Source organism: Musca domestica, unplaced genomic scaffold (assembly GCF_030504385.1).
Source record: "Musca domestica strain aabys unplaced genomic scaffold, Musca_domestica.polishedcontigs.V.1.1 26, whole genome shotgun sequence".
Lineage (NCBI taxonomy): Eukaryota > Metazoa > Arthropoda > Insecta > Diptera > Muscidae > Musca > Musca domestica.
In genome coordinates, this window is record NW_026712283.1 from 7,395,232 (window position 1) to 7,422,064 (window position 26,833).

Consider the following 26,833-nt stretch of genomic DNA (forward strand, 5'->3'; position numbering starts at 1 on the left):
ATATATCTTTGTTGGTTCTGATATGAGTATTTCGAGGTGTTACAAACGGAATGACAAAGTTAATATACCCTCCATAGTATGGTGGAAGGTATAACAAGTAAAAAAGCAGTAAGTTCGGCCGTGCCGAACATTGAATACCCTCCACCATTTGGAACAAATTAGAAAATTTTCAAAAAATATAAAATCCATTAAAAATTCTTTTAAAATCTTTAAAATATCTAAAATAGGAAGGTGCCGATATATGGGGGGATATACGATATTGTGGACCTATAAAGACAATCTATGTCTGCGTGTAAAGTACTCACAAGAAACTACTTGTGTGGATTTTCAGATAATTCCATTGGAAAAAGTGGCTAAAATCATCAAAATACCGAATATAGGGGAGTACCGTTATATGGGGGATATACGATATAGTGGACCTATATAGATAATTCTCTGCCGAGGCATAAAGTACCCACAAGGAACTCTTTGTGTGGATTTTCAGACAATTCCAATGAAAAATGTGGGTAAAATCATAAAAATACCGTATATCGGGGGTACCGTTATATGGGGGATATACGATTTCGTGGACCTGTATAGAAAATTCTCTCTCAGGGGGTGAAGTGCTCACAAAGAATCCCTTGTGTACAAAGAACCCCTTGTGACCATTCCGTTGAAAAAAATGCTAAAAACATCAAAATACCGACTATCGGGCGTACCGTTATATGAGGGATATACGATATCGTGGACCTATATAGATAATTCTCTGCCGAGGTATAAAGTACCCACAAGGAACTCCTTGTGTGGATTTTCAGACAATTCCCATGAAAAATGTGGGTAAAATCATAAAAATACCGAATATCGGGGGGAACCGTTATATGGGGGATATACGATTTCGTGGACCTGTATAGACAATTCTCTCTCAGGGGGTGAAGTACTCACAAGGAACTACTTGTCTGGATTTTAAGACAATTCCATTGAAAAGTGTGGGTAACACCATCAAAATACCGAATATCGGGGGGTACAGTTATATGGGGACTATACGATATCGTGGACCGATAAAGCCCATCTTCGAACTTGACCTGCCTGCAGACAAAAGAGAGATCTGTGTAAAATTTTAGCTTCTTATCTTAATTCGTTTAGACTGTAGCGTGATTACAACAGACGGACGGACAGGGCTAAATCGTCTTAGAATTTTACGCTGATCAAGAATATATATACTTTGTTGGGTCTAAAATGATTATTTCGATGAGTTACAAACGGAATGACGAACTTAATGGGGTGTTGAAAATAATATTACGAATTTATTATACTCTCAACTTTAATCGTGGAGGGTATAAACATTCATTGGTGATTCAATTTGCGATCCCTTAATGGTTATCAAACGTAACTTTAGTTTTAGCCATGGTACAATAAAAAGGTAAGGTAGAGCTAACAGCTGATTTCATTTTTTTTTTTCTTAGTGTGCCCGACTTATGCCAATTTTGTGTATGTATTAATTGTTTTGAAAAATGAAAAGAAATATTTTTAAAAACAATGATTGGAAGACACATGAATTGCGGCTCGCGCATTAAAGCTATTAACCAGTATAGCTATGAAATTGAAAGATTGAACAGTTAGGATTATATTTTTAAGAGAAAAATCCAGACATTTTATTAATTTTTCCAGACAGTCATTTTAAAAAAGAGGAAAAAAATGAAAAAATGAAAACAATAATTTTGAAAGAGTCTGACAGGAAGCGGACATAACATCTGGGCTGTATTTTTGTAGTTTTACGAAGCTGTTCTACCTACTTATTGTACCATGGTTTTAGCTCTATTTTTCATTCTCAGTGTTGTAAACATGATGTTTGAGATGTTCTGTGTCAAAAAGCTAATTTAAAGATCGACGAAGACCATTCAAATCAAACAAAATCTCTTTCACATAATCACGGTCAAAGCCGGCCGTATGGCCTCATTGGTCATCAAATATTAATGATTTAAGAACTTAACTAAAACGGGTGCGAATGTTCTCAATTTTGTGTAATATAACTAGTTTTCCAAAAATTTAAACACCTGTTTCAACTTGTTAAAAAATTCGATGAATAATTTAAATTTACCTTTCACACCATTTTAAAATCGATGAACATCACCTTGTTTTGCCCCCTGTTAATTGCATTTAATCCGCAACTATCGATTTTAATTCGATTCCATTTAACACCCAACTCCAACCAAAAGTACCCGTATCCTGCAATGGTAAAAGTATAAAACTTGCCATTTAAAATCCGCCAAAGGCTAAAATTGGCGTTACACATTTTCAATGACACTTGTCAGTCAAAAAGCGACAGTCAAATAGATTTAGGCTAAACTAACAACAACAATAACAAACAACAGATGACGGCTATGATGATGACGGCGATGACGATGTTGTCGACGGTCAAAGGAAACCCCAGGATAACAATTAAATTAAAACAACCACTAAAGGCATTTTAGCACGTGACTGTTAATGTTGCTGTTGTTTGTAAACAACAACGGCAACAACAAGCCAAACAACTTTTCTATGAATGAATGAATAAACCGGGCAAATAACAAACAAAAACAATAATAATAACAACAACAACACCGACCATGTATTGGCAAACAGGTGAGTGAAACCCGGACAACCACGTTAACCATGGCAACAAATGGATATGGCTGGTTGCCAAGGGAAACAAGGCCAAAGGCTGGCAGGCAGGCTGGCTAGCAGACAACACAGGCCACATGACACCAACACAGCTGGATAGTCAAGTCCAGTCCTGTTAAGCAAACAAGTTTAGCGAGAAACACTCATACATAAGCTATTTAAGGATAGCAGCGGAGAAAAAACTTTTAAATTTTCCTTGGAAAATTTTTAAAATTTAAACTCTACCACCGTAAGGAGCACCGGGCCGAGTATGACCCAAAAAACTAAATTCATCTTAAACACCTCAGGTAAGTAGCTGGAGAATCGCGTGTGGCATATGTGTGTTCCTAAAATTTAAGCCACACAACTCCTTTTGGCCACAGATGACTAATTACTCCTCGGCTTTGTTCTGTTCTGTTCTGTTTTGCCAAAGCAAAAGCTGAGCTGTCCACATTTGTGGCTTCTAATTAAACTGACCTAAATTCTCAAGATTCATCTTTGTTCTTTACGGGCTCATTGTTTATCTCTGTGTGTATGTATGTTTGTCATACCTACCATACGTATCTAATGCCACCGATTTGTATATCTCTATCTCTCTTCCATGGGCTGTTTTGATTTACAGTGGAATATTTCTCCGGCCGCCTACCCACAGGCCTGGCATTGGACGAGCAAACCGCCAGAATATTAGAGTTCTTGGATAACGATGAACTTACCGTAATCTCGGCTGTACATAATAAAGCCGAAGATACAATTAAATTTCAACATCGCATACCCAACGATGAAGTATCCTTGCTGTTCTACAAAATACCGCAGGTGGGTGCCAGAGCGAACAGTGGCGGCAGCCGAGGTGGTGGCTCTAGAACCTATGATGGTGGCGGGGGTGAAGGCAGCACAGCAAAACAGACGTCATCGACTACAGCTGGCATGGATAACCACCAACCACTTGGCATTTTGACGCTCGAAGGAGGTCTGGTTAAATCCATTTACAATTCTGTTTCACGTGTATTTTCACCGCATGCAAATGTTCGGGTATGTTTGATTAGTAGACGACGCTTGTTTATTACGGCTTCTTCTTTTGCTGCTGCTGCAGCAGCTCGTTGCTGGTAATCCAGTTTCCAACTTTTCATTTGTATTTGTCTTTTCATGTTTTTGTTTTGTTTTGTTTTACTTCTCAATACCATTGGCAAGAAAAACACCTACAATTTTTTAGTTTTTATTTATTTCAAAAGAGGGAGAGCAAGAAAAACACGAGAAAACAAATTTCACTAATGAAAATTTTCGAAAAACCGTAAAATATAAATAACGCAACGAAAACTCATTTAAATTCTCGAGCAAAAAATTGTTAATGGAAATGTGTGAACAGATAATTCAATGAACGAATGAATGAGTGACGGCAAAGGTTAGCAAAAAGGGAAAAATTAATGAAATAAAATAGGAATCCATGGAAATAGGATAAGTGCGGGTAAGCAGAGCTATATTTGTTGAGGTTTTCCAAGGATTATAAAAATTAAAAAAATGTGATTTTCCATGAAGTGTATTAGGTGTTATTTTTAAGGATTTATTGCAGAACCAGAAGATTGTGGACTTTTTTCAAAGACTATTAGGATTTTTCTAAAAGCTAGTATCCTTCATTATGCCCTCACCCATATGGCTAGAGAGGATATATATCTTTTGATACGGCCAAAACGTGCCTCTTCGAAATAACAGTTGAAGACCCTAGGTCTCTTTGAACCAAATCCGTTTCAGGACATTTGGAGACGATCTAGCGATGTCCGTCCATCCGTCTTTCTGTATGGCTGGTGCGCACGATAACTCTCGAAGGGAGTATCCGATTTAGTCCAAACTTGGTATATCGTAATATTTTTGTGAAACTTAGATCGAGTTCGGAGATGGGCAATATCGGTCCACTCCTTCTGGTACCCCCAAAATGTCGAAATTTTCAAAGAAAATATTTTATTGCACAGAAACAAAAAGGATAATCCAATTTTGACCAAACTGCGCAAATCCTAATATTTGCATCAGTGCTAGGTCAGGTGCGAAAATGGACAATATCGGTCCACATCAAAATTTTGAATAATTACAACTCTTATAAAAGGAAAGGACAAGGACTGGTGTTAAAGTGAAATATATCGGTCCACTCCTTCTGGTACCTCCCCCACAAAAGTTGGAAATTTTCAAAAAATATATTTTCTGCACAGAATGAGAAACAATAATCCGATTTTTCTCCAACTAATATTTCTACAAATCCTAATATTTGCATCAGTGCTAGATTAGGTGCGAAAATGGACGATATCGTTCCACTCCATCAAGTACCTCCCCCTAAAAGGGACAACATTTTAAATAATTATAACTGTTATAAGAGCCCGATTGTCTTCAAATTTTACAACATATCAATATTTTTATTAACCCCAGGTCTGGTGTTAAGATAGGATATATCGGCCCACTCCGTCTGGTACCTCCCCCACAAAGGGTCGAAATTTTGAATATCCATGAAGCTCATAAAACGCGAAATCAACATCCGCTTCCATTCAAACTTGGTACATCTGACCCACAAAGGGTCGAAATTTTGAATATCCATGAAGCTCATAAAACGCGAAATCAACATCCGCTTCCATACAAACTTGGTACATCTGAATATTTTTATCAACACAAGATCTGTTATAAAGATGGTAGGATCAGACCTCCCCCCACAAAGGGCCAACATTTTGAATAATTATAACTCTTGTAATATATGATGTAAGAGTCCTGGAATCCTGGATTTTTTCTAAAGAGATTTTCTAAGGATTATTAAAACCATAATCAAGGATTTGTCAAAGGATTATTAGAGCTTCAACCATTCTAAGGATTTTAACAAAGAAGAATCCGTATGTCTGTCCCCCTGTTAATTTGTAATCACCTTACAAGTCGCATTATTCTCCGATCCTCAAAAAAACTTTGCAATAAGTTAGACTTGCGTATAGAAGCCTTGTGCTGCTAAAGATGATCGCCAAATATTCAGAGGGTGAACTAAAATAAAAAATGATTTGAATAGCCTCAGCCATTGTATTCTACTAAATTAGACGGAGGCATTTGTGTCTAAACCGATATTCATCAATATCCATCCTATTTGAGCTGATATTACACTTTTTAGGCACAATAAACATGAAATCGGATGAAGATATAAATATGGGAACTATAACCAAATCTGAACCGATCTTTATAAAATTTAGCAAAGTTATTTCCATGCTATATCTGACACCAAATATCGTTGTGAGGGAGTAACGGGTGTGAGGGAGTAAAATACAAAATCGAATGAAACATATATAAGGGACCTTTAGCTACGTTTTTTCCGATACACTTTCTTCTAGTCTAAAATCGTTCGTATGTGCCAAAATCCATTCAATTCGGGCTTATATTAACCAGTTGGTGCACCATAAAGTTGAAATCGAATAAAGATATATATGAGAGCTATATCCAAATTTGAACCGATTTCGATAAAATTTGGCAATAGTATTTATACCCTACAACACTATGTGTTGGGGGTATTATAAGTTTGATTGGGCGAAAAAAATTATGTAACACCTCGAAATATTGTTTTCCCACCTATATATGCATCTTCCAATCTCGCCAAGCTGTGTCGATATAGCTATATATGTCCGTCTGTCCATGTTAGTTTGTAATCAAGCTAGGTCGCAATTATGGCCCGATCCCGGCAAAATCACACATATATTAAAATGTCACTTCTGATCATTATAGTAATACTGATAACCCAGATATCGGATAAATATCGGATATATCCAAAAAATTAAAATTTCCCTGATGTTGCAGTCGCTCTACAGGTCACAATTGAAAACCAATCAACATGGAATTTTGCATAGTCATTTTGGATAACCATTGGATTATATTTAGCTGTAAAATAGACCACAACTTTTGTGTAAATTATTTTTGAATACCTATAAACACCACGAGGGGCGAAAATTTTGGGCAAATGCCCCCGTCAAAAACTAAGGGTAACATCTGTGAAGGCCTCTATGACATTATTTCAAAAACGAAATCTCCCAAAAAAAAATTTGAAATAAGAGGCCTTCCAACATATTGTAATGTTGTATGGTATCACATGGTCGGCTCTTCACGACTATAGCCTTTTCTTACTTGTTCTGAACAGCATTTGATATATTTCTCCGAATATCGTTGTTACATATTACGGATGTGAAGGAGAAATTTAACAAATCGGATTAATAATATATATCGGAGCTATAGCTATATCTGAACCGATTTGCAACAAATTTGACACGCTTGTTTTACCCTCCATCATAGGGCATATTAAGTTTGTCATTCCGTTCGAAACACCTCGAATATATATACTTTAGACCCCACAAATCGATTTATCAATGTCCGTCCGTCTGTGGAAATCACTCTAGCTTCCGAACGAAATGAAGTAGATTGATAAAATTTTACTCATATGTGTATTATTGAAAATGGGCCATGTAGGTCTACGTCTTCGTATAGCCCCCATACAACGGTACCTCCCGATATTCGGTATTTTGATGATTTTAGCGACATTATTTACCGGAATTGTTTCAAATTTGATATTTTAAGTTCGTAATAGATACTACAGCATAAAAAGGAAAATGAACCATGTAGGTCCACCTCTTCGTATAGCCCCCATATAACAGTACCCCCCGATATTCGGTATTTTGACGATTTCAGCGACATTATTTACCGGAATTGTTTCAAATTTCGCATTTGATGTTCTTAATGGGTACTACAGCCTATGACAGAAAATTGTCTGTGCAGGTCCACGTTTTATAACCCCCATGGTACCTTCCTAAATTCGGTATTTTGATGATTTTAGCTACATTATAAACAGATTTTTTTAAGTTCCGCATTTGAATATTGTAATAGCTTGTTACATTCGATATTTTCAAGATTTTAACAGAATTTTTAACGGATTTATTTTTTTGAAAAATGTTAAATTTGTACCAAATGGTGGTGGGTATTCAAAGTTCGGCCCAGCCGAACTTACAGCTTTTTTAATTGTTTTTGAGCTCAATTTGATTGTGCCCACAAAAAGGCAAATCGGGCAAAGATATATATGGGAGCTACATCTAAATTTTGACCGATTTTCTCCAACTACAATAGGATTCGTCCTTGGGTCAAACAAAAAAAGAGTTGTGAAAATTTTTATTTCAATAAGACAATTAATGCGCCTGTACTTTGTTTACAAAAATATATGGACAGGCGGACGGACGGACAAGCATAAATCAACATAGATGATGCAATGTGATGATCAAAAGGAACTATGGGTCTTACTCGTTTCCTTCTCTATGTTACAAAGAAATGCACAAATACATATTACCCTGACCACAGTAGGGTGTAGGGTATAAATACCATCTGTCGAGATAATTGATCGGACGTTGTTTTCGTAATGAAGAATGCTTTATGAAAAACAACATCATTTCTATAACCATATCCTATATAAGAAACTTCTCATAACCAAATAGCAAAGTGGTTTCTCGATAGCCTCACGAAATCCATTTTTGAGGCTTTGAGTAGATTTCATCTTTCTCAACAATGACTTTGGATGGGAGACTTCTTATCAATAACCGGATGTAGATTGTTTATCGTCTCATATTTAGTAATTGTTTAGTTTCTACTTGGTAGCTGTCAATTCAAGACAGCACCATTATTGCCGCTGATTTTTTGAGGCCTTTTATGACTTTAATTACTGACATTTTCGAAAGACCTCTGCCAACAATTTTTAAGGACTTTCAAAGATATCTACAGCTCTTTAAAATATGCATTTCATCATTTCAAGGATGTCTTTTAAAATAAACCTACTACTTACAATTTTATGCAAATTTAAACTTCTCCGTTTCACAACAACCCATCTTTGTACCAAACTATGTTTAACATCTTAAACTCTAAACTTATCAACTTAAATCTAGCATAAACTTTGCAATGGCCATCATGGTTCTTCATCTACCTGATATTGCAGCAAAAAAAGAAGATTTTATTTATTAAAATTTAATACGGAATTGCTTTCCTGGAAAGATTTTCCCACAAATAGTTTTTTCATCACTTCCTTGCCTGCAACTCCTAAGCCATTCTCGGTTTTTCATAGGAATGTTGCTACGATTTTAGGCATTTGTGACATTTCTTATGCCATTGTGGTTTCTAACACTTTTCCGGAATTATGTTTTTTCCATTTTTTTTTTTTTTTTGACTATTTGTTTGTTTGTTCTTTTTTCATCCTTTTTTCCTTTTAATTTATTATTGCAATGAGATTTTTGTTACATTGCTATCATTTCCTCAAACTTCTGCCCCCACCCAAAACCATAACTTTCGTTTTGCTTTATGATACTGATCCGTTTTCCTCCATCTTCTTCTTTCACTTTTCACAGAAAACCGAATATAGTCCGGAGTTAAGTGGTTTACTGGAAAATTTACATGTTTCACTTGGTTCTACATTGGGTTTACCTCAAAGTGGTAAGTTATGTAATGATATGCAAATTTGTTATTTTTACTTTCTATGCATCCAAGTATCGTTTAGAACTATCCTTGCAATTTCACAGGGAGAGAAGAACACACACACACACACTCACACCCGGAGAATAGCTTACCTATACATTTACATTCATCATTGCATGTCCTTGGACATTCAATGGTGTTCAAAGGGAGGTTAGAAACTATTTCAATGTATTCATATGCAGATGCTATAAATATATGTAGATGTATGTAAGTGCATAGGTAAGGAAGGGAAAAGGCATCGATATGCCACATAACCATTATCTTTGTGTGCGTGTGTGTATCAAAATCATATAACTACATTTTCAAGAATGTAAAATATTGCCTCGAAGATTCATTTCAAAACCGTTAAATGAAATTATAGATTTTGAGTGCAGATCTAAAGAGATTTTGAAAAGGTAATTGAATCGGTAATTATAGTGGGTATAATCGCATGTAGTGGCCAAATGTAAATCTTCATTTACGTACTTTTGTGTTATATCAATTAATAGCAAGTGTCCGCTACTTTTCAGCGAAAAGTCCATCTTAAAATTCTAGATTTCTTTCAACAGCTCGTGTTAGGCCAAACTCAATCAAAACTGCAAATCTCAACTTCACATACAAATAGCTTCGAAATATTAAATTTCGGAATTTTATCTCTCTCAAATCAAATATACCACATTTAGTACCATTTAATACTTTTCGATTAATTATAGTACTCATTTCCAAAACCACCTCCATACCACAATCTACGTTACCGATAGTGACCTCAATATCAAAATTCGGCACCAAAATTTCCAGCTCTATTCTTTAATCTAATACCCTATTTAGTACCATTTACTACTTTTCGAATAATTATAGTACACATTTCAAAACCATGTCTTAACCACAGACACCAACAGTGACCTCAATATCAAATTTCAGAACTTCAGCGACATTCCTTCACCCAATACCAAATTTAGTAACATTTAGTACACATATCCAAAACAATATACATCTCTCCATCCAAAATTTGTACCATTTCGTACTTTTCTAACAATTATAGTACGCATATGCAAAACCACCACCAGACACCAACAGTGACTTCGATATCAAATTTCAGATTTTCAGCTCCATTGCTTCATCCAATACCAAATTTACTAACATTTAGTACGCATGTTCAAAACAATTTACATCTCTCCATCCAAAATTAGTACCATTTCGTACTTCTCGAGCAATTATAGTACACATTTACAAAACCACCTCCATATCTCAATTCCAAATACCAACAGAGACCTTAATATCAAATTGGAGGATTTCAGCCCTTTCCCTTTACCCTAACCAAATTTTGTACCATTTAGTAATTTTTCGTACAAATATAGGACGCATTTCCAAACCACCGCCAAATCTTAAACACAGATACCATCACTAAACTAAATAACAAATTTCAGAATTGGATCTCTATCCCTTAACCCAGTACAAAATATAGTACCATCTAGTACTTTTCGTACCATTTTTTGTACACATTTCCGAAACCACCACCATATGACCAGGCTACACATGAACAGGGACCCCAATATCAAATTTCAGATTTGAAGCACTATGTGTTACACTCTATACATTCATTTAATACCAAATTTAGTACTTTGCGTACAATATCAAAACCACCTCCATATCTCAATTCCAAATACCAACAGTGACCTCAATGTCAAATTTGAGGATTTCAGCCTTATCCCTTTACCCAATACCGGATTCAGTACCATTTACTACTTTTAGTACAAATACCAAACCACCGCCAATCGCAGATACCATCAGTAAACTAAATAACAAATTTAATAATTAAATCTCTAACCCTTCACCCAATACCAAATGTAGTACCATTCAGTACTTTTCGTACAATTTTAGTACACGTTTCCGAAACCACCTCCATATGTTCAGGCTACAAATGAACAGGGACCTAATATTAAATTTCAGATTTGAATCACAATATGTTCACCAAATACTCTATACATTCACTTAATACCATTAGTACTATTCAGTACTTTATGTACATAATAGTACACATTTTCAAAATCACCTACATATCTCAATTCCAAATACCAACAAGACCTCAATATCAAGTTGGAGGATTTCAGCCCTTTCTCTTTACCCAATAGCAAATTTAGTACCATTAAGTACTTTTTGTAAAAATACAATTCAGTACTTTTCGTTCACTTATAGTACACATATCTTTATAACAAACCTACCACCAACATAAACCCCAATACAAAATTTAAAAACTCCAGTTATTTCCATTGACCTTAAGCCTGAATGTTCCAAATGTAGCACAATCTAGTACAGTTCTTACACTTAGTACACATTTTCCAAAACCACCTCTTTATAACAAACCTCCCAAAAAAATTTAAAAATTCCAGCTTCATCCGTTCACCGACAACGGGATTGTACCAAATTTAGTACAGTGCTTACATTTAGTACATATTTCCAAAACCACCTTCTTATATCAACTTTATTTTCAGGAATGGATTCTCATACCAAATTTCAAGATTTTACCACTATCCCTTCACATAATTCCAAATGGTACCAAATTTAGTGTCTTTAGTACTTTTGGTACACTTTTTGAATTTCAAACCTTTTTAAAATTTAAAACCCTTTAGTTTATCTTACACAATATCGAAGACTGTCACTCCACATTTTTAGATTTCCAGCTCTATTCCTTCCCCAAATACCATAGATAATACTACTTAGTACTTTTCATACTTAATATAACGTATTTCCAAATCCCCGCCATTAATCAACCAAACCGCACAAAAGACTTCCAACTCACAAATTTTATACTTCCAACTTACTTTCTCACCTAAATACCAAATTTAGTAACACTTGATATTTTTTAGTACATATTTCCAAAAGCACCTCCAAATCTCAACTCTACACACTAGCAGTGATCCAATGGCAAATTTTAGACTTCCAGCTCAATTCCTTATCCAGCTTCCAAATTTAGTATTATTTAGTACGTATTTCCGAAACCACCTCCAAATTTCAACCGTACACACTAACATCGATCTTAACTCCAAATTTGAGACTTCAAACAATGTCTGTTCACGCTATACCAAATTTAGTACCATTTACTTCCTATCGTACGCTTGCTGAACGCATTTCCCAACCCAACCCTTTATCTTGACCCTGCCCATCAGCAGAGTCCTCAATACAAACATTTTAAATTTCCATATAAATCCGTTTAACCCAAACTAAATTGTACCGAATTTGATACCGAATAGTACAGTTGTTGCATTTAGTTCACATTTCCAAAACCACATCCATGTACCAAACTTATTTTCCAACCTTCACTATCAAACCAAATTTTAAGTTTATAGCTCTATCCGTTCAAATAATACAAAATGGTAACATTTTAGAAGTTTAGTACCATTTTAAAACTTTTGTAACTCTAAAGTTCGAATTTCCAAATACCCTTTGGTACATCAATACTGCACTCCATCAGTGAATCTCACTTTAAATTTCATAGTTCTTGCTAATTCCCATAGTTCAATACAAATTATGAAATTTTTAGTACATTTTAGTACCCTTTTAGTACGAATTTGAAAAAAACCGGACCTATCTGGTACCACACCCACAAAAGTTTCACATTTAGGATTTTTTGTAGTTTCTTCTCGGTGCAAATATCAAAACAATGCGTTTTTCACTGCACACCAGAAGTTATCATGATTTCAAATTTCACAATGCTAGCTATTTCCCTTCGTAATACAGGTTTTCAGAGCCCAAAACTAATGAATTACGATGAATACCCATTTGGTACGAATTCCAAAAAACTTCCTATGACTACTGTGACTCATATGTTTCTAATATGTCTCTAAAATCTACATTCCTTATCTCATAGGCATTACTTCGATCAAAGATGAAATTAAATACTGGAAACAAAAACTGAATCAAAAGAACTCCTCACGTATTGAACGGGAAGCGGCTCAAATGTTTATAAGTGTGCTGGAGAATATTGATCAACAAATCAGGTACATAGCTACAAATAACCAATAATCCTTAAATCCTATCATCTAACTCAACTCTACATTCTGACAGTTCCATCAACACCAATGGCGGCATGTCCATTGAAGAGTTCCTAGATGCCGCCCACAACAATTTCGATGAGCTATGGCGATTGCCGTATCAATTTCCACAAAATCGTATGGCCGATATGATGGATGTTATCGGAAACACCCTGATTGAAGCTTGTTTGGAACAACTGTTGGCCGAAGATATTTGGTCTCTGAATAATTCTCATGTCAATAGTTTGATGAGTCAATGTATCGATACAGCCGAATCATGGTTACAACTCTGTGATTCCCTCACAAGACTCTTTTGGCCGAATTATGTCAAACATCCCTGGGTGGGAGATGCCCACATACCCAAACGCCCCCAGCAATTCAAGGAACGTATGTTGGAAATTCGAAACATAAAAAATCTTTACAAACAAATTTCAACGCTACTCAATGATAACGAAATGAAGGAAATGCTTCTCGCAGATTCACCATTTCGTGAGTTTAATATTTTCGACACTTCCGCAATGGGACAGACGAAATGGAATAAGGCATTGCAAAATTTTGAACAACTTCTGCAGCCCATCGATGAGCGCATTGCGGCGGCACTTAAGGCCCAACTCCATCATCATTTGAGTAATCCTCGGCAAGTGATTTTTATTTTCTCAAAATATGAAACGCTCATCCAAAGGCCCACGGTTTTGGAGCTGCTTACCATTGAAAGGGAACAGTTTATGCAGTCGCTACAAATTCTATTGCATGATTTGCGCAAAGCAATGACAGATACCAATATGGAACCGGATACCGGACATTTGTCCGTTATATGTAACGAATGTCGTTGGTTGAAGGTCGTTCAATATCAGGTGGGTAAAGCACATACTTTGTTAAAAAAAATTAAAAAAGTAATTTTTTTTTTTAATTTTTTATAGAAAAAAGTATTCAATTCAAAAAAATCAAATCCCCTGAGGAGAAATCCTTCTATAAGAAGAGACTTTTTGGTCTTCTTTGTAAAGACATTCTTCTGGTCTTCCATGAGATGACCTTCTTCTTGTCTTCTATGAGAAGACCTCTTTCTGGTCTTTTAGGAGAACACTGTCTTCTGGTCTTCTATGAGACGACCTTCTTCAGGTATTCTATGAGAAGACCTTCTTCTGGTCTTCTATGAGAAGACCTTCTTCTGGTCTTCTATGAGAAGACCTTCTTCTGGTCTTCTATGAGAAGACCTTCTTCGGGTCTTCTATGAGAAGACCTTCTTCTGGTTATCTATGAGAAGACCTTCTTCTGGTTTTCTATGAGAAGACCTTCTACTGGTCTTCTATCAAAAGACCTTCTTCTGGTTTTCCATGCGAAGATCTTCTTTTGGTCTTCTTTGAGAAGACCTTCTTCGGGTCTTCTATGAGAAGACCTTCTTCTGGTCTTCTATGAGAAGACCTTCTTTTGGTCTTCTATGAGAAGACCTTCTTCGGGTCTTCTATGAGAAGACCATCTTCGGGTCTTCTATGAGAAGACCTTCTTCGGGTCTTCTATGAGCAGACCTTCTTCGGGTCTTCTATGAGCAGACCTTCTTCGGGTCTTCTATGAGCAGACCTTCTTCGGGTCTTCTATGAGAAGAACTTCTTTTGGTCTTCTCTGAGAAGACCTTCTCGCCTTTTCTGTGAAGACCTTCTCAGAGAAGACCTTCTTGTCTTCTCTGAGAATACCTTTTCGCCTTCTCTGAGAATACCTTCATCTTCTCTGAGAAGTCTTCTATGAGAACACCAGTCTTCTATGAGAACACTTTGTGGTCTTCTATGAAAAGAACTTCTGGTCTTCTATGAGAAGACCTTCTCGCCTTCTCTGTGAAGATCTTCTCTTCTTCTCTCAGAAAACCTTCTCGTCTTCTCTGAGAAGACCTTTTGTCTTCTATGGGAAGACCTTCTGGTCTTCTATGAGAAGTCCTTCTCTGCTCTTCTACGAAAAGATCTTCTAGTCTTCTACGAGAAGACCTTTCTGTCTTCTAAGGGAACACCTTCTAGTTTTCTAAAAAAAAAAAAAATTAAAAAACAAAACAAACAATCTGTTTCCAAATACTTTTGGCTTAAATCCGCTATTCTGATAATTCTTCTCAATATTTTCTTCCAATTCATATTTATTTTTATTTTATTCCTTTTTTAGATTCAAGAAATAGAAAAGGTTAGCCACCTTATATCTGGACGTGAGGGTTTTGAGAAAATCAACAAAGCTGTGCAAGAAATTAAAGAGGAAACTGAATCCTTGCTGAGAACAAATTTTGAAATATGGTGTGGTCAGCATACAACAGCAGTGAAATCCGGAGATCTACGGTAAGTCACTAAAGTCATCAGAACTAAAATAATCACTTTTACCAAAATTCCTTCCTCAGATTACGGGACGACCAACCTGTGGTAAAATTCGAAAAAGAAGGACGCCAACTGATGCGTGTCACATTCAACCCGAAACTGGTGACATTCTGCCAAGATGTACGAGAATTCGAAAACATGGGTTACAGCGTGCCCGCCGAACTGAGGACAGCGGCTACCCACGCTGCCAAGTACATGTGCTATGCTCGTCGGCTGCAACAAATTGCCACATTCCACAACACCATTGGTGATCGAATGATACCCTGTCAACGACCAATTATGTTGAAAAATGCCATGGAACTATCGAAATTGGTACACAGTGAAACGGTGGCATGGAACGATGAAGAATCGGTGTTGCGTTATGTTAATATGCTACAAGCTGCCGTCTCGAAATTATCCACAGATAACACCCTATTGGTGGGGTATCATGAACAGGCTAAACGGACTGTTGCCAAACTCATGAACACCGATCTCTTTACACAAAGTCAAATTTGGAAGGATGAAATGCGTCATTTGCGTGAATTGGTTGCCCATTTGGAAAGGCAATGTTTTACAAATTTGGATGCTTTTAAATTGCACTGGGATCATCAGCTGTATAAGGTCTTGGAATATCAGTACATTATCGGTCTGGTGGACATGAATAATAAATTGCCGGATATTCATATAAAAATTGCTTTTCGGTAAGGATGGATTAAAAAAAATGCGGGATCAGCTATTTTTTTTTTTTTTTTTTTTTTTTTTTTTTTAGTGAAAAAATCGGTTCGGAACCTGAGAACCTGTCTTAGAAACCAAAACACTTTTTTACATAGGAAAAAAATTAGGGCTTAGGACCTGAGCCCACTTTTCTTCCATAGGAAAAAAATTGGCCTCAGGGCCTGAGCACACTTTTCTCCCATAGGACAAATTTAAGGCTAAGGATTTGAGCACACTTTTTTTCCATGCGAAAATTTCGGGCCATGTCCTGAGCACACTTTTTTTCTATAGGAAAAACTTCGGGCTCAGGACCCGATCACACTTTTCTTCTCTGGGAAAAAATTTTGGCTTAAGATCTGAACACAATTTTCCACCATAGAACAAAATCGGGATCAGGACCTGACCCACCTATTCTTCCATAGGAAAAAATTCGGGCTCAGGATCTGAGTACACTTTTCTGCCATAAAAAAACGGGCTCTGGATCTGAGTGCACTTTTCTTCCATTGGAAAAAAATCGATCTCAGGACCTGAGCACCTTGAAAAAAGTTCGGGCTTAGGACCGGAGCACACCTTTTTTCCATGAGAAAAAGTTTGGCCTTAGGACCTGAGCACATTTTTCTTCCATAGGAAAAATCGGGCTCGAGATCTGATTTAAATTTTCTTCCTTTGGAAAAAGTTCGATCTCAAGATCTAAGTACCCTTTTTTCCCATGGAAAAAATTCGATTTCATCTGAAAAAACTTCTGGCAATTTTTCCTTCTCTCATTTCCCTTCTTCCTTTGTAGACAACACCCACTATGTTTCATGCCAGCTGAAGAAGAAATCCGAGAGCGTTACTACACCCAGGGCCCAGGACCTGAACACACTTTTCTTTCATCGAAAAGTATTCGGGCTCAGAATCTGAACAACTTTTCCTGTATAAGAAAAAATTCGCACTCATGATCTGAAGACGTTTTTGGCCCTGGGAAAAGTTAATGCTCCGGACCTGCGCAAACTTTTTTTCCATAACAAAAAATTCAGGCTCAGGACCTGAGCATACTTTTTTCTATGAAAAGATGTCAAAAGCTTCCCCTCAATTTTCCTCCTCTCATTTCCTTTTTCCTTTGTAGACAACGCCAACTATGTTTCATGCCAGCGGAAGAAGAAATCCGGGAACGTTATTACACCCAGCTAAGACGTTTTATTGAAAGACCTTGCGGATTTCGAGGTTTATCGGAAAAGGGTCCAGAATTGTTCAAGACCATGGTCGAGAACAATCGTCACTATTTTGGTCCCCTATATGAAAAAGCCGAAGAGCTATTCGAAAAATTGGGAAAATTCAAGAAAATATGGTTACCATGGGTGGCCTTGGGCTGTGTGGACATCGAAGAGCTGTGTGGCATTCATTTGCAGACAGCCGATGATTGGGAGAGGAATTTCAAGAAATGTAAAAGTTTCAGCCAAAAAATTGCCAAGATTCAGAGGTAGGTGGAGAGTTTGGAAATTTTATGGGAAAATAAAATAAAAATATTTCGTTCCTAATTTTCAGTAACGAAGAATCCATTGATTGTATTGTCATTGATATTCTCCCCCTACGATCGGATATTGAACAAATCAGTCGTCGCTATTGGGAGGCCTTGTCAAACAGTCTTCGTTCCGCCATACTCAATGATATTGCCATCATACAAGACTTTCTACAAAATGCAATACAATTTCTGGAAAACATACCCATGGATGAGTCATCGATAACAGAATCGGGTATGAAATATGAAAAAATTATGACCGAGTTGCCAAAAGTCACCGAGACATTGGAAATGGTCAAGGCGAAGGATACATGCCTGGCTGGTTGGTGTAAGGAACGTGTTAGCTCCCTGGCTGGAATTTTATCACAGTGGGAAAAACTACAACCTCTTCTGGAAAATCATGCCGTGATATTACAACGACAGGTTGACATGATAAAGGAGCAAGCCCAGACCCAAATACAAAATCTACGCAATGAGGCTGAGAAATTTGTCCTTCGTTGGGAATCTACATTGGCCGAGTTACAGGCCAATGAAGATGCCACTTTGGAGATATTCAAAGAACGCCAGGACCACTGGCATGAGATTTTAAAGAAAAAAGATCAACTCTTGGAGGAATGTGGAAAATTTAATATGATTTTTCCGGAAGATTTCCTCAAACCCTTCGATGAAATCGATGCAAAAATGAATGAACAATCAAAGGAATGGATTGTCTATGATGAATATTTGACGGAGTTGAATTCAATAATGGACGAAGAGTGGGCCATATATCGCAGAAGGCCATATATACTCAATGAATTCATCTCAAAGTGGGAAGGTTCCGTACATGCCTCCATTGATTTACCCTCGAAGAGAATACGTGGCAGTGTGGAGAAGTTGCAGTCCCTTTTGCCTCTTCTCCAGCAATTACAATCCGATTCCCTTACCGAAAGACATTGGGCTCGTATATTTTCCCTGCTCAAAAGAGATGACATTAAAAATTTACACACCTTTACGTTGAAGAATCTGCTGGAAAATCAAACGTTATTGCAACAAAATTCCCAAGAAATAAGTCAAATAGTAAGACAGGCCTCATCGGAACAGGTTGTACGCCAAGCCCTCACAGAAATCGATCAATGGTCCGTAACTGCACAATTGAAGTTGATAAATCAAAATGATTCTTCGGGACAGCCAATATCACTGATTAAGGATTATCAAGAAGTTCTCAACAAAATTGGTGATAATCAATCCCTGCTGCAGTCAGCTAAAAATTCCGCCGCCTTTGAAGCTTTTTCAGATCAAGCTGAGCTATGGGAGAGCCGTTTAAATACCTTGGATACAATTTTAACGAGTTTGAATCAATCACAAAGGAGGTGAGTTATTAGGGTGACCCTTTGGAAGACTTCCAAAATGGTTTAAGATTATTTTTTGAAGGACAAACCTTTTACGCACATAGATTTTTTTAAGAATATATCTCAAGCACTAGCCGTGCTAAAAATTTGTTTTTTTTTTTAGAAGAGCCAAAATGTGAATGAATATCAGATCTCCAAACTTGTTAATAAATATTTTTTTTAAGGATTAGCAGAACTAAAAACTAATATTTTTCCAGAGTTTAGACTCTCGAAGAATATTTATTCGTGGACTAGTAGTCCTCTAAATGAGCATTTTTGTAGATCTCCAAAATTAATTTCTTCAAAACAGTTTTTCAAGAACTATCCGACCTCCAAACGTGTATTATTTTTAAATATTTTAAGGACTATATAACTTCCCAACGTACATTTTAAAATTACTTTTTAAGGACCACCAGGGCTATACGGGTGGATTTTTAAAGTATATTTTTAAGGACTAATAGACTTTCATACTTGGCTTTTTAAGAACATTTTTCAAGAACAGACAATGTAATAATGTGTTTTTCAAAGACTAACCGAGCTTTAAATGTGGCGTTTTAAAAATATATTAAAAGGAATAGAAGAGGCGTATGATAAAAGTGGATCTTTTAAAAATATTTTTTCCAAGGGCTAGTAGACATGGATTTTGTTTGGTCCTTTAAAAATTCAATAAATCTAAACGTGGATTTTAAAAGAATATTTTTAGAGATCAATAGCCTTTAAAGTGTCGATTTATTAAGAATATTTTTTCAAATTCCAATGGAGGTAAAAACGTGGATTTTAAAAGAATATTTTTAGAAAGCAATGGTCCCTTAAAAATGTGGATTTTTTAATAATAAAAGCCATAATTGTGGATGTTAAACAAAATTTTTTGGGGATCAATAGCCCCCTTTAAAATGCAGATTTTTTAAGAATATTTTTTCAATGGTTAATAGGGGCATAACCTTGGATTTTTAAAAATATTTTTTAGGGGCCAATAACCCCCTAAAATTTTGGGTTTTTTAGGAATATTTTTTCAAGGATAAGAAGACCTCCAAACGTGGATTTTTAAAAGATTTTTTTAGGGATCAGTAGCCTCCTAGGAATGTGGATTTTTAACAATATTTTTTCAAAGATAAGAAGACCTCCAAACGTGGATTTTTAAAAGATTTTTTTAGGGATCAGTAGCCTCCTAGGAATGTGGATTTTTAACAATATTTTTTCAAAGATAAGAAGACCTCCAAACGTGGATTTTTAAAATATTGTTTTAGGGATCATAAGCCTCCTAAAAATGTGGATTTTTTAGCATAAGAAGACCTCCAAACGTGGATTTTTAAAAGATTTTTTTTATGGATCAAAAGCCTTTTAAAAATGTGGATTTTTTAGCATAAGAAGACCTCCAAACGTGGATTTTTAATATAATTTTTTTTACGGGTCAATAGAAGAATATTTTTTCAAGCATAAAGAGACCTCCAAACGTGGATTTTTAAAAGAATTTTTTAGGGGCCAATAAGAGAATATTTTTTCAAGCATTAAGAGACCTCCAAACGTGGATTTTTGAAAGAATTTTTTTAGAGACCAATAAGAGAATATTTTTTCAAGCATACAGAGACCTCCAAACGTGGATTTTTAAAAGAATTTTTTAGGGGCCAATATAAGAATATTTTTTCAAGCAAAAAGAGACCTCCAAACGTGGATTTTTAAAAGAATTTTTTAGGGGCCAATAGAAGAATATTTTTTCAAGCATAAAGAGACCTCCAAACGTGGATTTTTAAAAGAATTTTTTAGGGGCCAATAGAAGAATATTTTTTCGAGCATAAAGAGACCTCCAAACGTGGATTTTTAAAAGAATTTTTTCAGGGGCCAATAGAAGAATATTTTTTCAAGCATAAAGAAACCTACAAACGTGGATTTTTAAAAGATTTTTTTAGGGGCCAATAGAAGAATATTTTTTCAAGCATAAATAGACCTCCAAACGTGGATTTTTAAAATAATTTTTTTAGGGGCCAATAGAAGAATATTTTTTCAAGCATAGAGAGACCTCCAAACGTGGATTTTAAAAAGAATTTTTTAGGGGCCAATAGAAGAATATTTTTTCAAGCATAAAGAGACCTCAAAACGTGGATTTTTAAAAGAATTGTTTTTTTAAGATTTTTAATAATTTTTCAATGCCCAAGAGAGCCAAAAACGTGGATTTTTAAAAGAATTGTTTTTTTTAAGATTTTTAATATTTTTTCAATGCCTCGAAAAATCAATAGACCTCTAAAAATGTGTATTTTTCAAGAATAAGAAGAACTCCAAATGTATATTTGTTACGAATACTTTTTCAATATATATCAGACCTTTACACGTGGATTTTAGAATTAAAGAATAAGAAGACCTCCAATCACAGGTTTTTGAGAACATTATTTTAAGCCCTTGCAGAGCTATAATCATGGACATTTAAAAATATTTTTATATTTTCATTAAGAATATTCGTTAAGGACTTAAGGACTTATCGTCCTTCATTTCTATATGATATTAACCTAATTCCTTATTTCATTTCCAGATGGGTATATTTAGAACCCGTTTTCGAGGCTGGTACTTTAAAGAACGAAGAGGCCCTTTTCAAGCGTATCGATAAAGATTTTCGTTATATTATGCGTGAAATACAAATGGATCCACGTGTCGTGTCTCTGATAAAGATCAATAATATTACAACAATTGTAAAGTCGTTGGAGACTCAATTGACCCGTTGTCAAAATAATTTGATGTCCTACATAATGGTAAGTAAAAATATACAATTTCTCTAAAAGAATGTAGGGTTCATGACCTTGTGATAAAAATATGTTTTTTTTATTGTAAAGACTTCGAGCCGAACGAAAATATAAAGAACAATCTTACAAATGGTCCTATATTTTTATGCAATACCTGAAATTTTTCCAAAAAGGCTTGTATATGTATGAAACCTCAAAAGTCTCTTGTTTCATAAATAGAACATCTTCCCGTCAGAATTTCTAAAAATTTGCCTAATAGAAGAAATTTCTATAAGGTCTTTTTCTCTTCTACAGAAGTCCTCCTAAAACTATTTTAAGGAAGAATTTTAACCCATATCCTTTGTTTATAGAGATACTTCAGAAAACTTAGGATGATCTTCTAAATATATATATATGCCTCAGAAAGGTTATTTACAAGCAAACTTCAACCTTTCGGTTTCAATCTAGCAGCAAATCTCTATCAATCTGTGGTCCTCAACAAACACATCAAAAGTTCCATTAATGATATTTTTCTTCCAGGAAAAACGCAACTCTTTTCCCCGTTTCTATTTTTTGGGCGATGACGATCTACTGGAAATATTGGGTCAAGCCTCCAAGGACCCGGAAGTAATACAAAAACATATTAAAAAACTATTCCCCGGCTGTCATCAACTGGGCATAGTGCAAGGAAATAGCTTGGACGATCAACGCATACTCTACACCATTGAATCGTTGAAAAGTGCCGAAGGTGATGTTTTAAAACTACGAACACCCATTGAAATGAAAGGACCCATTGAAGTAAGTTTCAAACTTTGTTTTTAAAATTCAAAATGAATTCTCCAAAACTAAATAAACAATTCACATTTTTTCATTCAAAATTCATTAGAACTGGTTAAATTCACTGGTGAACACCATACAACTCACTCTGCGCGAACAAATAGTCCAGTGCTGCAGTACATATCCTGCGGACGGTTTTAATGAGAACATCCTGAAAAATTATGTTGCTCAAGTTCTGTCCACCACGCGTGCCATTCACTTTACCCGCCAGTGCGAAAAGGCTATTCAAACAATGGCTCTGCAAAAACTCCAGCAAACACTCAACGCGGAAATTGCCAAATATTCGTTGTGGAAACATCAGACGTCTGACACGCTGTTGCAAATAAAATTACGTTCGCTACTCTTTGATTTGGTCCATTATGTGACAATTGTCGAGGAGCTGATAGACAACAACACAATGCATTTGAACGATTGGCATTGGTTGGCACAGCTTAAATTTTATTTAAGTGATGGCAGTGGCCACCTTGCAAACGGTAGCAGTGGTCGCGGTGGTAAATCAGCACCTGATTTGCTTGCCTCCAGAGGTGGCAGCAACATCGCCAGCAGTAATGCAACGGTTATTATCCGTATGGTTTATGCAGAATTCGAGTATTCATATGAATTTTTGGGTAATCCCAATAAGTTGGTCAGTACACGTTTAACACACAAATGTTATCTCATCCTAACACAAGCCATGCATATGGGCTTGGGTGGTAATCCCTTTGGGCCGGCTGGTACCGGTAAAACGGAGTGTGTCAAAGCATTGGGCGCCATGTTGGGTAGATTGGTGCTTGTCTTTAACTGTGATGAGGTAAGTACATGCAAATGCATGCATACATATGTATGCATGTTTGTATGAATGATAAACAGATTGAAGTAATAATCAGTGGGAAGTTGTGGTGAGCGAGATATAGTTGAGTTGACGAAAGTTGGGTAATGGGAAATGTTGAAAAAAAATTAATTATGTTTAGGAGATTTGGTATTTAATAATTAGACAGGTCCTCTATGGACAGAGGATTTTACATATGTCTAGCTAAGAAATTTTCCATAAGCCTTTCAGGTCTTCTATACATAGGGAACAATTTATAGGCCTCCTTGGTCTTAGAAAATCTTCTTCGTCTGGAAGAACTTCGATAGAACTATTCTGACACGTATTTTTCGATGAAACAACAAGAGGTTTTAAGACCAAAAAGTCTTCAATTGTCTTTAGAAGGCCTGGAGGTCTATAATTATCCTTAGTAGGCCAGGATGTCTTTCAGAAGACGAGAAGGTCTTCAGTTACCCTTAGAATACCTGGTGATTTACTATTGTCCATAAAAGCCCAAGAGGTCTTTTGTTGTCTATAGAAGACCTGGAGGTCATCTATCGCCCACAGAGCGTGTAGAGGACTTCTGTTGAAGATAGAAAACCAGGAGGATGTCTGTTGCCCATAGGAGACCAAGAGGGAAGACCAAAAATCTTCATTTGTTTTTAGAAGACCTTGAAGTCTTTCAGGTCTTCTATCGTCAATAGAAGACCTAAAGGTCTTCAATCGTTTATAGGGCGTCTAGAGGACTTCTGTTGAACATAGAAAGCCACGAGGACGTCATTTACCTATAGAAGACGAAAAGGTCTTCTTTTGTCCACCGAGGAGGTCTTTAATTGCAATTGAAGACCAGGAACTCCTTCCCTTAGAAGACAAGGTTCTTTTCTATTGTACATAGAACATCTGAAGGTCTTCTATTGCCCATAAAGGAACGGAAAATCTTTTTCTGCCATGGAAGACCAAGAGTGTGAGACCAAGAGGTCCTCTATTATTCATAAGTGACTAGTATTGCCCTTGGAAGACCAGGAAGTCTTCTATTGCCCATATGAAATCGGGTGATCTTCTATCGTCTATAGAAGATCAGATGATCTGTCCATAGAAGACCACCTGGGTTGTCTTCTATTGCCCTTGGAAGACCAGGTGGTCTTCTATACCCCATAGAAGATCTCCTGTTGACCATAGAAGACCGGATGAGCAATAGAAGACTTCCTGGTCTTCCAAGGGCAATAATAGTCTCCTATAGACAATAGAGGACCTCCTTGTAATTGAAGAACAACTGATCTTCTTTGGGCTATAGAAGACCACCCGGACTTCTATGGACAATAGGAGATCATCTGATCTTCTATGGACAATAGAAGAGCATTTGATCTCCTATGGAAAACAGAAGTCTTCCTGATCTTCCAAGGGCAATAGAAGACAACCTGATCTTCTATGGGCTATAGAGGACCAGAAAGTCTTCGATTGTCATATGAAACCAGGAGGTTTGGAATTTTCCATAGAGGACCATTTGGTCTTTAATTGCCAATGAAGACCAGGTGGTCTTCAATTGCCCATAAAAGATCGGGTTGTCTTCAATTGCCAATAGAAGATCGGGTTGTCTTCTATTGCCCATAGAAGATTGGGTTGTCTTCTATTGCCCATAGAAGATCAGGTAGTCTTCTATTGCACTCAGATGAGGAGATATTCTATTGCCCATAGAAGACCAGGCCTTCTGTAGACAAAATACCTTCTATACGTCTTTTGTAGACAGAAGACCTTCTCTTGATCTTTTGTGAACAAAAGGCCTTCTATAGGTGTTTTGTGGATAGAAAACATTCCTCAGGCGGAGAAAAGACCATCAATGGGTCTCTTGTAAACTAAAAACACTCTGTAGGTTCTTTGCAGGCAGAAGGTCTTCTGTAGGTCTTTTGTAGACACAAAGTCTTCTATAGGTCTTTTGTGCACAGAAGACCTGTCATAAATCTTCTGTAGACATGAGACTTTCTGAAGCTATTTTGTGGACAGAAGAACTAGGTCTTTATGAATAAAAGACATCTTCAATGAAAGGTATTTTAATGCTCCTCTAGGGTCTCCAAGGATTGAAAAATGACAAAAAGATGGCAACCTAACTTAAATCCCTCAAGCATTTCTTAAGCCTTATCGTCGTCAACAACTCAAATATCTCTACCACTTGTACTTCTCCTCCTCCTTCTACTTTCCTGTTGTTCATTGTTTTTTCCCCCTATTCGCCCACCTCAAAAATTGTTGACATTGCAACAATTTGCATGGAGGAACATTTCACAAAATTTGAAATTGCTTTCATTTATCCATTGGCTCTTGCCATGTTGACTATTGTTAATTTACCCTGTTTCCTTTGTCTCATCCTCTTTCACCTCCTCCTCGAATGCAATGCAACGATGGCAAAAAACAACGCCTTCCCAAACAGAACGTCGATACCGAATCAATGGCTTTGATTTTAACCGGTTTAGCTCGATGCGGTGCCTGGGGCTGTTTTGATGAATTCAATCGTTTGCAGGAGGCAACACTCTCGGCCATATCAATGCTAATACAGCCGATACAATGTTCATTAAAGGATAAACTGGATGTTGTGCAGATAGCCGGAAAGAATGTAAGTATGATTGTGTGTATGTATGGTGTTGTTTTTATCTTGGTATACGAGTATGTGTGTGTGTGTAGTGTAGGAATGACATGGTGCATAAGCGCAACAATGTTTTTTTTTTTTTTGAGGACTTGGTCCTAGGAATGTAAATGTTTACGTAAATCATAATCGGCAAGTTTTTGTGCTCCGATTTTCTGGAACCTGGATATCAGTTTCGTTTGGAAAACTGAAACAGAGATGATAAATGAATTGGAAATTGAAGATTTTGTAAAGAGTAATTTGTGAGGACTTAATGTGACAAGTTAGGAACTGTAGTAAGATTTGGAAGAATGTTTCTAAGAATTACACCAAAATTCTTTTTAAGAAATCAAAATTAATTAATTCATATGCAGCTGCATTTACGCACCAAAAAGTAAAAATTTTACTGGTCTCAGAGAAGCCTAAGTACCAAATTACAATTTAAACAATTTAATTGTTAAGATTTATCCTACAAATTTGTCATGTATTTGTTTATGCGTGGCAAGAGTTCATTAATTGCATGGATCATTTTATGGTTTCCAAACGAGCGTTAAAATGTGCAATGCAAATCTTCAAATGCCCATTTATGTATGGCTGTGTATGCGGCTGTGTATGCGTAATTGCATTGTAAATTTTCAACACCCAACGGTCATAAAAGTCAGAAAACATTTACAAATATTATTGGCAAATTGCATTCAGGGTAAATCCATCCATTCATTCGTTCGCTCATTCATTGATTGAATTATTGATGAACAAAAGAGTGATTGTTTATCTGATAAAATAAAGGATAAACGTTTTTAATTTCTGACCTGACATTGTTGTTGTTGTTGTTATCT

General features: G+C 36.3%; 1 protein-coding gene across 1 annotated transcript in view; it reads left to right on the forward strand.

Moving 5' to 3' along the window:
* The first annotated feature begins 2,782 nt into the window (after positions 1-2,782).
* Positions 2,783-26,833, forward strand: part of LOC101896414 (cytoplasmic dynein 2 heavy chain 1) — a 57,890-nt gene continuing 33,839 nt past the window's right edge. The window contains exons 1-13 of the mRNA XM_059123904.1: positions 2,783-2,927; positions 3,242-3,648; positions 9,003-9,087; positions 12,977-13,106; positions 13,174-13,993; positions 15,285-15,451; positions 15,511-16,167; positions 17,289-17,642; positions 17,708-19,030; positions 21,573-21,789; positions 22,300-22,557; positions 22,646-23,386; positions 25,806-25,988. Of these exons, the coding sequence (XP_058979887.1) occupies positions 2,891-2,927; positions 3,242-3,648; positions 9,003-9,087; positions 12,977-13,106; positions 13,174-13,993; positions 15,285-15,451; positions 15,511-16,167; positions 17,289-17,642; positions 17,708-19,030; positions 21,573-21,789; positions 22,300-22,557; positions 22,646-23,386; positions 25,806-25,988 (5,379 nt within the window). The 5' untranslated portion in view covers positions 2,783-2,890. The remainder of the gene's footprint in view (positions 2,928-3,241; positions 3,649-9,002; positions 9,088-12,976; positions 13,107-13,173; positions 13,994-15,284; positions 15,452-15,510; positions 16,168-17,288; positions 17,643-17,707; positions 19,031-21,572; positions 21,790-22,299; positions 22,558-22,645; positions 23,387-25,805; positions 25,989-26,833) is intronic.